General features: G+C 49.0%; 1 protein-coding gene across 1 annotated transcript in view; it reads right to left on the bottom strand.

Annotated features, from left to right (window-relative positions):
• rfx6 (regulatory factor X, 6) overlaps positions 1–11197 on the bottom strand; it is a 106391-nt gene extending 95194 nt beyond the window's left edge. Inside the window, exons 1-3 of the mRNA XM_030087368.1 lie at positions 11083–11197; positions 7009–7156; positions 6515–6638 (exon numbers count right to left, since the gene is read on the bottom strand). Coding sequence (XP_029943228.1) covers positions 6515–6638; positions 7009–7156; positions 11083–11197 — 387 coding nt within the window. The remainder of the gene's footprint in view (positions 1–6514; positions 6639–7008; positions 7157–11082) is intronic.
• Between the last annotated feature and the right edge of the window lie 4175 nt (positions 11198–15372).

The following is a 15372-nucleotide window of genomic DNA, read 5'->3' as shown; positions in this document are numbered from 1 at the left end:
TAACACAAAATAATAAAAATCAATCAATCAATCAATAAAATCAGTAAACAAATAATGGTAATAATAGTAATAATAATACAAATCACAGTTATTAGACATCACATTTTGCTTGGAATAATTGAAAAAAAAATCTTAATAATAAATATGGTAATGGTAAGACTGAAATGATTTTTGGACACTCGTAATAATTAAAATGATTAGCATTAAATAGCCTTAAAATAAGTTGCTTTTTAAATTTTCAATGGTAGCTTTAGGGAAACAGCTTCCGTGCTGATGATGTTACAGAAACGATACTGTGCAAACTGCTGGAGCGGCGATCTGCGGCTGACATGCAAACTGCAGTGAAGCAGTGGCTGCTCTGAACCGCCTCCTCAGCACGCCGACACACAGGCGCACAGTCCTGGACGGTGAAGACCCTGTCCCAGATCGGAACGCACCGAGAGGGGGCGGGGCTACGTCGGAGGACTGACGACAGGCTGTTTTACACATCAGCACACACACACTCACACTCACATCAACACACACACTCACACACATTGATTTTTGGTGATATGATGAAATCATATCAAAGGGGGGATCTGTTAGGGATCTACTTTAATCAGCACGACTGCTGTGGGACAATTACATCAACTGCTCTCCAGGCCGTTGTGACACTTGATCCTGAGAGAAGTACCTCAGTCTGTAAGATGTTCTGTTAAAGTGTAAACACACCCACATGTTCTGGAGAAACCAACACACACACACTAGTGTTCCAAACACCCTGATCAGGATTCAGCTCCTGGTTCTCAGCTGACATCAACACCAAACTGTCCAACTGCCAACAAAGTCCAGCCTCTCTGTCGGCCCCCCCAGGAGAACATGGAATAAAAGCTCCGTCTCATCAACCATCAGGATCCTTTCGGGGCGAAATCCTGCGTCTCTTTCCCTGTCGGGTCCAGCTGAGCATCACATCTGGATGGACTTAAATAAACGGTGATGATCTGGAGTCAGTCGTTTTGGCGTTCTTCATACCAGGCATAGAATCAAAGAACCGGGTGGAGTCAGCCGGACGGAGGTCCTGAGCTCCAACAATAAGTCAACAGACTATCTTTCCAGGCCGTACGAAATACTTGTAGTTGGGTTAGACGCCATTTCCTCTCTAGTTTTCCAGCTGATCTCTTTAATGTTCTCAGCTGTTGGTTGTACCATGGAGCTCGTCTCCTGAGGGGTCATGTGATGAACTTCAGGGAGCAGCTGAGTGAAGCTGCTGCTTCATCTACGACTAAATCACCCCGAGTGGGGCTGATCCTGCTGCTAATGCTAATGCTAATGCTAATGCTAATGCTAATGCTGATGCTGCTGTCCACTGGGCCAACAGATGGAGTGAAGTTAATATTGATGGATCTTCTCCTTGAATTTGGTCACATTATCCTCTGACAGACGTCTTCTGAGTTTCAGTTTTTTTTCCCAGGTCCTTTAAAACCAGCTGATGTTTTGATTTGATTTGATTTGATTTATTTATTTCATGTAAACTCAAATGATAACAGGAAGTGATCAGACAGTACAGGGTTGTTAATTGGTCCATGTCAATACCGTCGGTGAGAACAAGCTGGAGATAATACCAGAGAGAGGCGTGTGGAGAGTGGGCGGGGCTTACCGTGAGTCAGTCAGCTGGACTGACAGCTGGAGACGTCTGGACTGCTGGATGTTACCTGACAGGACGGAGTGTCCAGCCTCTGGGATGTAATCCATCCTGACGGCAGAGAGCAGGGCGGTTCCAGAAGAGGTGGAAGTTGTCGATGAAGTGAAGGTGGTGAGCTGAGCAGGATTGTTGAAGCCTGGTGTTCAAGCTGAGGAGCCTGGAGAAGCGCTCAGCACCCCGGAAGAGCGTTGGCAGGGCGCCGCTGAGGGAGATCATTTTTCCAGAGCTTTGCAGGAGACTGAAAAGCTCCTTGAAGTCCTTTCCGGTGAGCTCGGAGTGTCGCCGCGTCGTGTCGCTGGACCCGATGTGAACGATCACCCGGCGAGCGGAGGAGGGGCGGACCGGAGGATCCTGGCGGCGGGCCGTGGCTCAGACCGCCGGCCTTCATCATCCGCCGTGTCGTCGCCGTCGTGCCGCGTCAGGGCGAGGCGGCGGTTGGAGAGGGGCGTGGAGGCGGAGCCGCGGTGGGCCGAGGCCCGCGGCCTCGCACTACCACCTCAGCCCAGGAGCGGGGCTCCGGTGTGGAGCAGGAAGCAGCGCGGGGTGCCGAGGCGGCGGCGGCCGTTAATGACGACATCACCACAGACTGATCGATCGTCAGCGTCCGGGCCTTCTCCGGCAGGTCGTCCTTCTCCCTGAGCTCATTCCACAGCCGGCGGACGTCTTCTCTCAGGTCGGCCATGATCCTCTCCGCCTTAGCGGCCGGGCGGCGGGGGCGAGGTTCGTGGATATGGGTGGCCGTTTGTGCCATACACCGCCTGGTACAAAACGCCGTTCAGAACGGCGCTTTTAACGCCGAACGCCGCCAGGCGCTTTTATTTTGAAACGCCTTCCGGCGTCTCAAACGCCGAGCGCCGCCAGGCGCTTTTAAACTGAGTGAGGAACTTTTTTCTATAAATGTTTTCTTGTCCACATGACGTTTGATATATTAAATGTATTAAAATATATTTTTTCCTTTCTAATAAATTTTTCAAAACTGAAATGTTTAAAAACAAAAAAATAAATACTTTTGATCAGGGGTGAGCTTAATGAGGAGACTTACAGGGTTATAGGGTGGAAAATGTTCAAAAAATGACTTATCTGACATGTTTTCAGAGCAGCTAAAGTTTGCCAATAGTCAGAACAGGACAAAAGGATTGTAAATGTTCTCACAGGGAATTTTTTACTTTTGAAAAAGTTAGATCACATTTTCAAAATTTATGTAGAATCAGATTCCTTCACCGAAAATGTTTTAACTCTCATAAATACAATAAATAAATCCCACCTTGTGATAGAAAAAACCCCACAAAGGAGTCTTGTGTAAACAAAGAAATCTTGAATAGTTGAGCCTATATTTCTTTCCTTCTCTCCTTCTATTTTGTAATAACAGATTGTAATAACACCTACACATTGTGCAATAAATTATCTTTTTGACCCCAGGCTTGTGACTTAGGAATTGAGAGGAATACATGAAGCCCACTGGTGTGAGGATCCAGGAAAAGCAGTGTTCCTCTCTGACAGCAGCCTGCTGGGTGGCTCCCCAGATGTCATGGTGTCCAGTGACTGCATCACTGAGATAAAATGTCCCTGCAGCCAGAAATAACATGTTTATAAGTGAAATAGTTATCTGTGCCTTCGTACCAGTTAATAATGTTGTGTGATTTATTATTAAAAATATAAGCAGTAACAAGATAAAACAAATGATGTCATAATAAATTAAGCGGGAGCCACATAACCAGTGTGAAGATTTGTGTTTAAGTAGTTCAGCATCCCTGACAGTTACTGCCAAAGAATGTTCAAATACTTCTTCTAATCATGCATTCAGATATTATTTGAAAAAACTGAATTGTACTGGGAATGTAATGTTGTAACAGACAAACATAGACCCTAAAGAGAGAATCTCAGATTTATTTTTAAACATTTCAGTTTTGAAAAATTAATTAGAAAGGAAAAAATATATTTTAATACATTTAATATATCAAACGTCATGTGGACAATAAAACATATATGGAAAAAAGTTCCTCTAAAAAGAAGACCGATACCTTTTACTGGCTGGCGAAACTTCAGGGGAGGAGAATATTAGCATGTTATGGAGCGCGTGGCGGCGCTCGGCGTCCAAAAGCGCCTGGCGGCGCTCGGCGTTTGAGACGCCGGGAGGCGTTTCAAAATAAAAGCGCCTGGCGGCGCTCGGCGTTTGAGACGCCGGGAGGCGTTTCAAAATAAAAGCGCCTGGCGGCGCTCGGCGTTAAAAGCGCCGTTCTTAACGGCGTTTTGTACCAGGCGATGTATGGCACAAACGGCCACCCATACGTGGAGCAGCGGCGCCGCCATTGCTGTGACGTCATCCTTTAACAGCTAATCAAAAGCCCAGTAAGGAGGAGCCAGAGGAGCCATCGTGGACAGACGAAGCCCTGCAGGGCATGGACCACCCACACAGTGAAGAAGAAAACATAGCAGAGGCTGGAAAAGGCTGGACTGAAGGACAGCACAGAGGCTGCACAAGAACCGGCCCTGAACACAAGACCAGCAGAGGCCGGGATCTACCACACCACACCAGACCCCAGGTGCAGACTGTGCCAAGAAGCCCCAGAGACAGTACAGACCATCACAGCAGGGGGTCAGATGCTGGCAGGCAAGGCAGACATGGAACGGCACAACCAGGTAGCGGGCATCGTGTACAGGAACATGTGTACCGAGTATGGACTGGAGGTCCCAGGGTCCAGATGGGAGACACCTCCAAAGGTGGTCCAGAACAATCCACAATCCTTCCAGTTATGAGACGACCCGCTCTACCATCTGAGCTACTGTCACCCCAATGCATATAGACATACATATATACACATATACACACACACACACACACACACACACACACACACACACACACACATATATATATATATATATATATATATATAAAATCAACCATTCCCTAAATTTGGGGGGGGGGGGGGGTCCATTTCCAGTCTTACACCAGTCCTGTGGAGGAGTTTTCATGAGAACACAACCCTTCATCCAGGTCTACACAAAAACAACACAAACCTTCACTCAGAGACTCACATTCTGTTTCCTTCAGCTCCAAAGCAGAAACACCTCAGTGGAGGAGGAGGCGGAGCTTAACAGATTCCACAGCCAATCGGGGGACAGGAGCTTTGTTCAGACAGCCAATCAGAGGAGAGAACAGACAGACCCGAACCCAAACCTCTTCTAAAACTAACCCCAGTCTCCACGCAAAACCCTGTCTTGCAAAACCCCCTTGTCTTGGCGGTTGTGGGTGGCGGGGGGGCCTGGATGAGGGGTTCGGTGTTCCCTCGCCTTCCGGGGGGGTCTCCCACAGGATATGACAGTTGGATGACGCGGGAATGTGAGTGTGTTTGGGGTAGGTGTGTGTGTGTGTGTGTGTGCGCGCGTGCTTGTTAGCGTGTGCGTGAGAGTGTGTGAGTGTGTTGGAATGTGAGTGTGTGTGTGTGCGTTTGGTTTAGGGATGAGTGGTTCTGTGTGTGCATGTGTGTGTGTGTCAGTATGAGTGTTGGGTTGGGGCTGGGGGAGTGAGGCGGGAGAGGACAGGGGGTGGGAGGGGGGGGCCGGGCGGTGGACGGGGGGGTGGGTTCCGGGTGGGGGTCGTGGGATGGGGGGGGGGGGGGGGGGGGGGGGGGGGTGATGCCCTGGATCTCGGGAGTGCGTGGCCGGAGCGCTGGGGGGTGTGCTGGCCTGGGGTGGTAGCCGCCCGTGTGGGCTGGTTCTCCCGGGGGGGTCATGGCCCTCCGCCGGGGTGGGGGGTCGGCTCCTGGGCTCTCGGCCCTGCCGGCTCCCGCCGGTCGTGGCTCCGCGGGGCCCGGGCCCCGGGGCCGCCGGGGTCCCCGGCCGGGGCGTTCCTCTGCCCCGTTTCTGGACCGGAGCGGGGGCGTCTGCCTGGGGGGGCGGCTTGGATCCGGGCTCTGTGATGACCGCCGGCTGTCTGGGCTCTGAGGGCCTCTCTGGCCTGCTTCTGGCCTTCTCAGAGGTCAGAGGTCATATATGCATGATCACTATCACCATCACTGTCACCATCATATTCACATGATCACGCTGATCTTTAATCACTCTTCACATCCTGGGTTACCTTGTCTTCTTGTGGTGGTTAGACTAATGGTGATCTGTAGCAGACCTCTCTTGATGCACGCCCCGAGTTTACTACTAGTTACTACTAGTTACTACTAGTTACTACTAGTTACTACTAGCTATATTCAAAAAAAAAAAAAAAAAAAGGGTTTGTGGTGTCCTTGCATTTCCTTCCTCCCCTACACCTCCTTTTATTTTTGTGGCCTGGTCTGTTCACTAATATGGTTAAAAAAAAAAAAAAAAAAAAAATGTATGTATGGTTCTGTAATTTTCTGTGTTGGTTGTCGGCTCTGTTTTGGTGTTGTCTGGATTGGGGGTTTGGGATTGTTCTAGGTTGCGTGTGGTGCGTCGACAACATTGTTTTGTATTGTGACTTTGTACATAGGGTGCCCCCCCACCCCCCCCACCCCCCCCCCCCCCCCCCCCCCCCCCCCCCCCCCCCCGTTCTCCCTCTCTTTATCCCTCTCTCTTTCTGTCTCTCACTCTCTGAGCGTCTCCGTCCCGGTCCTGTCCTCAGCCATGCCGGATGCCAGCTTTAAATAAAGGCAGCAGCAGGAGGAGACTCAGTCTCGTCCTGCTGCTGACAGTAAAATCTGTTCGGATAGTAAAAGGCTACAGTCAGACAGTATTGCACGCCCAGCTGCCGAACAGGACAAGGGGAAAAGAAAAAAAAAAAACCCTGTCTTGTCCTACAATCAGTGATGTCCCCCACGTCCCTGTCCTGCTGTGGGACGTGTCTCTGTGTGGACCCACCTTTCCGAAGGTGGCGGCGCAGGCGGGCTGCAGCGCCCCCTGCCTGCAGAAGTCCAGGTAGTGGGCGTAGAGGATGCAGCGGGGGAGACACACTCCGTCACACACCATGTAGTTGTCCTCCAGCCTGGAGACACAGGGACAGACACAGCACGGGTGGAGCAGGGACCATGACTGATGGAGGCTGACTGACAGGTGGAGGCTGACTGATGGAGGCTGACTGGCAGGTGGAGGCTGACTGATGGAGGCTGACTGACAGGTGGAGGCTGACTGATGGAGGCTGACTGGCAGGTGGAGGCTGACTGGCAGGTGGAGGCTGACTGACAGGTGGAGGCTGGCTGACACTCAGAGCTCCGTCAAAACATGACAGTCGTTAAACGTTTAACAGCAAAGTGCTCAAATTTGATTCCAGGTTCCTCTACAGGAAGACTTGAGAACAGCCGACTGTAACCATGGCAACAGCAACATGAGGGACGGGGACAGAGAGGGAATCTGACCACTGCAGCGTCAGCTGAGTCTGCTTCTTCTTGTCTCTGATCAGCTGACTGAGCGTCTTCCTGGACGGACCCCCACTCCGCTCTGGACGAAGCTCCGTCCCGTCGGGATCGTCCTCAGAGGACGGCGTCTCGTTGCTGTCCTCCGCTTCTGGAAAAAAGAGAAAGAACACATTCATGGAAGAGAAAACAGTTGGGAACACTTTTAGCACAAGATTATAGAGCATCTTCCACCTCTAGCGTCAGATTATAGAGCATCTTCCTCCTCCAGCATCAAATTATAGAGAATCTTCCTCCTCTAGCATCAGATTATAGAGCATCTTCCACCTCTAAAATCAGATTATAGAGCATCTTCCACCTCTAGCGTCAGATTATAGAGCATCTTCCACCTCTAGCGTCAGATTATAGAGCATCTTCCCCCTCTAACATCAGGTTATAGAGCATCTTCCACCTCTAGCATCAGATTATAGAGCATCTTCCCCCTCTAGCATCAGATTATAGAGCATCTTCCCCCTCTAAAATCAGATTATAGAGCATCTTCCACCTCTAGCGTCAGATTATAGAGCATCTTCCACCTCTAAAATCAGATTATAGAGCATCTTCCACCTCTAGCGTCAGATTATAGAGCATCTTCCCCCTCTAGCGTCAGATTATAGAGCATCTTCCCCCTCTAACATCAGGTTATAGAGCATCTTCCACCTCTAGCATCAGATTATAGAGCATCTTCCCCCTCTAGCATCAGATTATAGAGCATCTTCCCCCTCTAGCATCAGATTATAGAGCATCTTCCTCCTCTAACATCAGATTACAGAGCATCTTCCTCCTCTAACATAGAGGTTATAGAGCATCTTCCTCCTCTAGCATCAGATTATAGAGCATCTTCCCCCTCTAGCATCAGATTATAGAGCATCTTCCCCCTCTAGCATCAGATTATAGAGCATCTTCCTCCTCTAACGTCAGATTATAGAGCATCTTCCTCCTCTAACATCAGATTGCAGAGCATCTTCCTCCTCTAGCATCAGATTATAGAGCATCTTCCTCCTCTAACGTCAGATTATAGAGCATCTTCCTCCTCTAACATCCAGGTTATAGAGCATCTTCCTCCTCTAGCGTCAGATTATAGAGCATCTGCCCCCTCTAGCATCAGATTATAGAGCATCTTCCTCCTCTAACGTCAGATTATAGAGCATCTTCCTCCTCTAACATCAGATTACAGAGCATCTTCCTCCTCTAGCATCAGATTATAGAGCATCTTCCTCCTCTAGCGTCAGATTACAGAGCATTTTCCTCCTCTAACATCCAGATTATAGAGCATCTTCCTCCTCTAGCATCAGATTATAGAGCATCTTCCCCCTCTAGCATCAGATTACAGAGCATCTTCCTCCTCTAACATCCAGGTTATAGAGCATCTTCCTCCTCTAACATCAGATTATAGAGCATCTTCCTCCTCTAACGTCAGATTATAGAGCATCTTCCTCCTCTAACATCCAGGTTATAGAGCATCTTCCTCCTCTAGCATCAGATTATAGAGCATCTTCCTCCTCTAACGTCAGATTATAGAGCATCTTCCTCCTCTAACATCCAGGTTATAGAGCATCTTCCTCCTCTAGCATCAGATTATAGAGCATCTTCCCCCTCTAGCATCAGATTATAGAGCATCTTCCTCCTCTAACGTCAGATTATAGAGCATCTTCCTCCTCTAACATCAGATTACAGAGCATCTTCCTCCTCTAGCATCAGATTATAGAGCATCTTCCTCCTCTAGCGTCAGATTACAGAGCATTTTCCTCCTCTAACATCCAGATTATAGAGCATCTTCCTCCTCTAGCATCAGATTATAGAGCATCTTCCCCCTCTAGCATCAGATTATAGAGCATCTTCCTCCTCTAACGTCAGATTATAGAGCATCTTCCTCCTCTAACATCAGATTGCAGAGCATCTTCCTCCTCTAGCATCAGATTATAGAGCATCTTCCTCCTCTAGCGTCAGATTACAGAGCATTTTCCTCCTCTAACATCCAGATTATAGAGCATCTTCCTCCTCTACCTCCAGATTATAGAGCACCTTCCTCCTCCAGCATCAGATTATAGAGCATCTTCCTCCTCTAACATCCAGATTACAGAGCATCTTCCTCCTCTAGCATCAGATTATAGAGAATCTTCCTCCTCTAACAACAGATTACAGAGCATCTTCCTCCTCTGGGGTCAGATTATAGAGCATCTACCTCCTCTTGCGTCAGATTACAGAGCATCTACCTCCTCTGGCATCAGATTATAGAGCATATCCCTCCTCTAACATCAGATTACAGAGCATCTTCCTCCTCTGGGGTCAGATTATAGAGCATCTTCCTCCTCCAACATCCAGATTACAGAGCATCTTCCTCCTCTGGGGTCAGATTATAGAGCATCGTCCTCCTCTAACATCAGATTATAGAGCATCTTCCTCCTCCAACATCCAGATTACAGAGCATCTTCCTCCTCTAACATCAGATTATAAAGAATGTTCCTCCTCTAGCATCAGATTACAGAGCATCGTCCTCCTCTAACATCAGATTATAGAGCATCTTCCTCCTCCAACATCCAGATTACAGAGCATCTTCCTCCTCTAACATCAGATTATAAAGAATGTTCCTCCTCTAACATCAGATTACAGAGCATCTTCCTCCTCTGGGGTCAGATTATAGAGCATCTACCTCCTCTAGCTCAGATTACAGAGCATCTTCCTCCTCTGGGGTCAGATTATAGAGCATTGTCCTCCTCTAACATCAGATTATAAAGAATGTTCCTCCTCTAACATCAGACGACAGAACATCTTCCTCCTCTGGCATCTTGCTTATAGAGCATCTTCCTTCCATCATTGGCATGATGGGGTGACAGTAGCTCAGTTGGTAGAGCAGGTCGTCTTATAACCGGAAGGTTGGCGGTTCGATCCCCGCTCCTGCAGGCGTAAAACTGTCGTTGTGTCCTTGGGCAAGACACTGCACCCACGTTGCCTAGTATGAAAGTCATGAGAGTGAATGGTTGGTGGTGGGAGGGGCCGATGGCGCAGATTGGCAGCCTCGCTTCCGTCAGTCTGCCCCCCCCAGGGCAGCTGTGGCTACAGCAGCAGCTTACCACCACCCAGTGTGGAGAGAATGAATAATGCAATGTGAAGCGTCTTTGAGTGTCCTGAAAAGCGCTGTATAAAACCAATGCATTATTATTATTCCTCCTCTAATACCCAGATTATAGAGCAACTTCCTTCTCTAGCATCAGATTACAGAGCATCGTCCTCCTCTAGCATCAGATTATAGAGCATCTTCCTCCTCTAACGTCAGATTATAGAGCATCTTCCTCCTCTAGCATCAGATTATAGAGCATCTTCCTCCTCTAACGTCAGATTAAAGAGCATCTTCCTCCTCTAACGTCAGATTATAGAGCATCTTCCTCCTCTAACGTCAGATTAAAGAGCATCTTCCTCCTCTAACGTCAGATTATAGAGCATCTTCCTCTAACGTCAGATTATAGAGCATCTTCCTCCTCTAACATCAGATTAAAGAGCATCTTCCTCCTCTAACGTCAGATTATAGAGCATCTTCCTCCTCTAACGTCAGATTATAGAGCATCTTCCTCCTCTAACGTCAGATTAAAGAGCATCTTCCTCCTCTAACGTCAGATTATAGAGCATCTTCCTCTAACGTCAGATTATAGAGCATCTTCCTCCTCTAACATCAGATTAAAGAGCATCTTCCTCCTCTAACGTCAGATTATAGAGCATCTTCCACCTCTAAAATCAGATTATAGAGCATCTTCCTCCTCTAACGTCAGATTATAGAGCATCTTCCTCCTCTAACGTCAGATTAAAGAGCATCTTCCTCCTCTAACGTCAGATTATAGAGCATCTTCCTCCTCTAACGTCAGATTAAAGAGCATCTTCCTCCTCTAACGTCAGATTATAGAGCATCTTCCGCCTCTTTTAGCAGCGTTGCCTCATATAAACCCAAACCCTGACTAGTCTTCTTCTCTGGACGGTTGGACGCAGGGCTCAGGGTCTCTAACAGACGATGGATCCCGGATCCAGCAGCCGCGTCTGTCTTACCTGATTTGGCGGCCGAGTCGTCCTCCAGCTGGAGGCCAGCTTGTGTCCCGATGAAGGACCGGATCAGGACCAGACCGTCTGCGGCCGAGCCGGCGCTGCTGCGCTTCATCGGCATGATGGAGCCTCACCGAGATGGTCCTGAAGAAGTCCTGGGACGATACGTCCAGGTAGGAGGACACAGAGCCCGAGGAGACAGGAACAGGAACCGAGGCAGAGACAGGAACAGAGACAGAGGCAGATACAGAAGAGACAGGAACAGAGACCAAGGAGACAGGAACAGAGACAGAGGTCTCTGCCGCCTGTGTCCTCGCTGAGCTGAATGAGGACGTCCCTCTTATTTACAGAAGATCCGATTCAGATCAATGATTAACTGAGACGGACAAACCTGGAGCCCTCACCTGTCCATCTGCTGGGAGGGAGGGAGGGAGGGAGGGTGTGTGTGTGTGTGTGTGTGTGTGTGTGTGTGTGTGTGTGTGTGTGTGTGTGTGTGTGTGTGTGTGTGTGTGTGTGTGTGTGTGTATCACCTGTGGATTGGACCAACTGCTCCACCTGCTGGACTGAGCTCCATATTAATACTCCACTAGTAAAGTATTGATGGAGCAATAAAGTAATGGATTACTTTTGTCTGGTAAAAAGTAAGCAGGACAGAGATGGAGTTAGTAAGTCCATCAGTTACGGGGGGGGGGGGGGGGTGCACTCAGCACGTCCTCTCAATCCGACTGAACAACGTCTTCAAGCTGTCCCCGTCTCTGATGGAGACAGTGTTCCAGCAGAGGACTGGTGGTCTGAGGACAGAGCAGATGTGGTCTGATGTCTTCAGGACCCGTCGCCAAACGGACCAATGAAGACCGTCTCATCACCACCTGCTCTGCTGCAGCTTCGAACCCCCGTCCAGCCCGTTCCACACTCTGGACAGGAGGACGGTTTGGGACGCGTTTCCACGGTGAGTCAGTCCTTCAGTCCTCTCTCTTTCTCAGTTTGGACACGGAGCCGGAGAACCCAATAGGTTCTCCACACGGTCCCAAGACGTTCTGCTGTCCCTCACACACCTGTAGCTCCTCACATCCGGCTCCCCCTGGTGGTCAATCTGCAGAAATGCTCGATGGCTGCTGCAGCACTATAAACTATAAATCACACTGTAAACCCAGACCCTGACCCATCATCTGTCCTCACTGGCAGAACCAGCACAGGGCCCCGGATCTGGAGCTAAGCCCCTGTCTCAACTACACATGAACTACACCTGAACTACACATGGACTGTACCTGAACTGCACCTGAACTACACCTGAACTGCACCTGAACTGCACCTGAACTGCACCTGAACTACACCTGAACTGCACCTGAACTGCACCTGAACTACACCTGAACTGCACCTGAACTGCACCTGAACTGCACCTGAACTACACCTGAACTACATCTGCAGGACACCTGAACTGCACCTGAACTACATCTGAACTACACATGAACAGCACATGAACTGCACCTGAACTACACCTGAACTGCAAATGAACTACATCTGAACTGCACCTGAACTACATCTGAACTGCACCTGAACTGCACCTGAACTGCACCTGAACAACACCTGAACTGCACCTGAACTGCACCTGAACTGCACCTGAACTACACCTGAACTGCACCTGAACTGCACCTGAACAACACCTGAACTGCACCTGAACTGCACCTGAACTGCACCTGAACTGCACCTGAACTGCACCTGAACTGCACCTGAACTACATCTGAACTGCACCTGAACTGCACCTGAACTACACCTGAACTGCACCTGAACTGCACCTGAACTGCACCTGAACTGCACCTGAACTACACCTGAACTGCACCTGAACTACATCTGAAGTACACCTGAACTGCACCTGAACTGCACCTGAACTGCACCTGAACTACATCTGAACTGCACCTGAACTGCACCTGAACTACACCTGAACTGCACCTGAACTGCACCTGAACTGCACCTGAACTGCACCTGAACTACACCTGAACTGCACCTGAACTACATCTGAAGTACACCTGAACTGCACCTGAACTACATCTGAACTGCACCTGAACTGCACCTGAACTACACCTGAACTACATCTGCAGGACACCTGAACTGCACATGAACTACATCTGAACTGCACCTGAACTACACCTGAACTACATCTGAAGTACACCTGAACTGCACCTGAACTACACCTGAACTACATCTGCAGGACACCTGAACTGCACCTGAACTACACCTGAACTGCACCTGAACTGCACCTGAACAACACCTGAACTACACCTGAACTGCACCTGAACTACACCTGAACTGCACCTGAACAACACCTGAACTGCACCTGAACTGCACCTGAACTACACCTGAACTGCACCTGAACTGCACCTGAACTGCACCTGAACTACACCTGAACTACATCTGCAGGACACCTGAACTGCACATGAACTACATCTGAACTGCACCTGAACTGCACCTGAACTACACCTGAACTACACCTGAACTACATCTGCAGGACACCTGAACTACACCTGAACTACATCTGAACTGCACCTGAACTGCACCTGAACTACACCTGAACTACATCTGAACTACAGCTGAACTGCGCCTGAACTACACCTGAACTATACCTGAACTACACCTGAACTACATCTGAACTGCACCTGAACTGCACCTGAACTGCACCTGAACTACACCTGAACTACATCTGCAGGACATCTGAACTGCACCTGAACTGCACCTGAACTACACCTGAACTACATCTGAACTACAGCTGAACTGCACCTGAACTACACCTGAACTATACCTGAACTGCACCTGAACTGCACCTGAACTGCACCTGAACTACATCTGAACTACATCTGAACTGCACCTGAACTGCACCTGAACTGCACCTGAACTACACCTGAACTGCACCTGAACTGCACCTGAACTGCACCTGAACTGCACCTGAACTACACCTGAACTACATCTGCAGGACACCTGAACTGCACCTGAACTACATCTGAACTACACATGAACTGCACCTGAACTACACCTGAACTACATCTGAACTACATCTGAACTACACATGAACTGCACCTGAACTGCGCCTGAACTACACCTGAACTATACCTGAACTGCACCTGAACTACATCTGAACTACACATGAACTGCACCTGAACTGCGCCTGAACTACACCTGAACTATACCTGAACTGCACCTGAACTACACATGAACTGCACCTGAACTGCACCTGAACTACACCTGAACTACATCTGAAGTACATCTGAACTACACCTGAACTACATCTGAAGTACACCTGAACTGCACCTGAACTACATCTGAACTACATCTGAACTGCACCTGAACTGCACCTGAACTACACCTGAAATGCACCTGAACTGCACCTGAACTACACCTGAACTACATCTGAACTGCACCTGAACTGCACCTGAACTACACCTGAACTGCACCTGAACTACATCTGAACTACAGCTGAACTGCACCTGAACTGCACCTGAACTGCACCTGAACTACACATGAACTGCACCTGAACTACACCTGAACTGCACCTGAACTACATCTGAACTGCACCTGAACTACACCTGAACTACATCTGCAGGACACCTGAACTGCACATGAACTACACCTGAACTGCACCTGAACTGCACCTGAACTGCACCTGAACTGCACCTGAACTACACCTGAAATGCACCTGAAATGCACCTGAACTGCACCTGAACTACACCTGAACTACACCTGAACTACATCTGCAGGACACCTGAACTGCACATGAACTGCACCTGAACTGCACCTGAACTGCACCTGAACTGCACCTGAACTGCACCTGAACTACACCTGAACTACATCTGCAGGACACCTGAACTGCACCTGAACTGCACCTGAACTACACCTGAACTGCACCTGAACTACACCTGAACAACATCTGAACTGCACCTGAACTGCACCTGAACTGCACATGAAGTACACCTGAACTGCATCTGAACTGCACCTGAACTGCACCTGAACTGCACCTGAACTACACCTGAACTGCACCTGAACTACACCTGAACTGCACCTGAACTACACCTGAACTACACCTGAACTACATCTGCAGGACACCTGAACTGCACATGAACTACACCTGAACTGCACCTGAACTGCACCTGAACTGCACCTGAACTGCACCTGAACTGCACCTGAACTACACCTGAACTGCACCTGAACTACACCTGAACAACATCTGAACTGCACCTGAACTACACCTGAACTGCACATGAAGTACACCTGAACTGCATCTGAACTGCACCTGAACTGCACCTG

Source organism: Salarias fasciatus, unplaced genomic scaffold (genome assembly GCF_902148845.1).
Source record: "Salarias fasciatus unplaced genomic scaffold, fSalaFa1.1, whole genome shotgun sequence".
Classification (NCBI taxonomy): domain Eukaryota; kingdom Metazoa; phylum Chordata; class Actinopteri; order Blenniiformes; family Blenniidae; genus Salarias; species Salarias fasciatus.
Note: the sequence above shows the minus strand (reverse complement) of the source record. Positions and strands in the feature narration are given on the sequence as shown.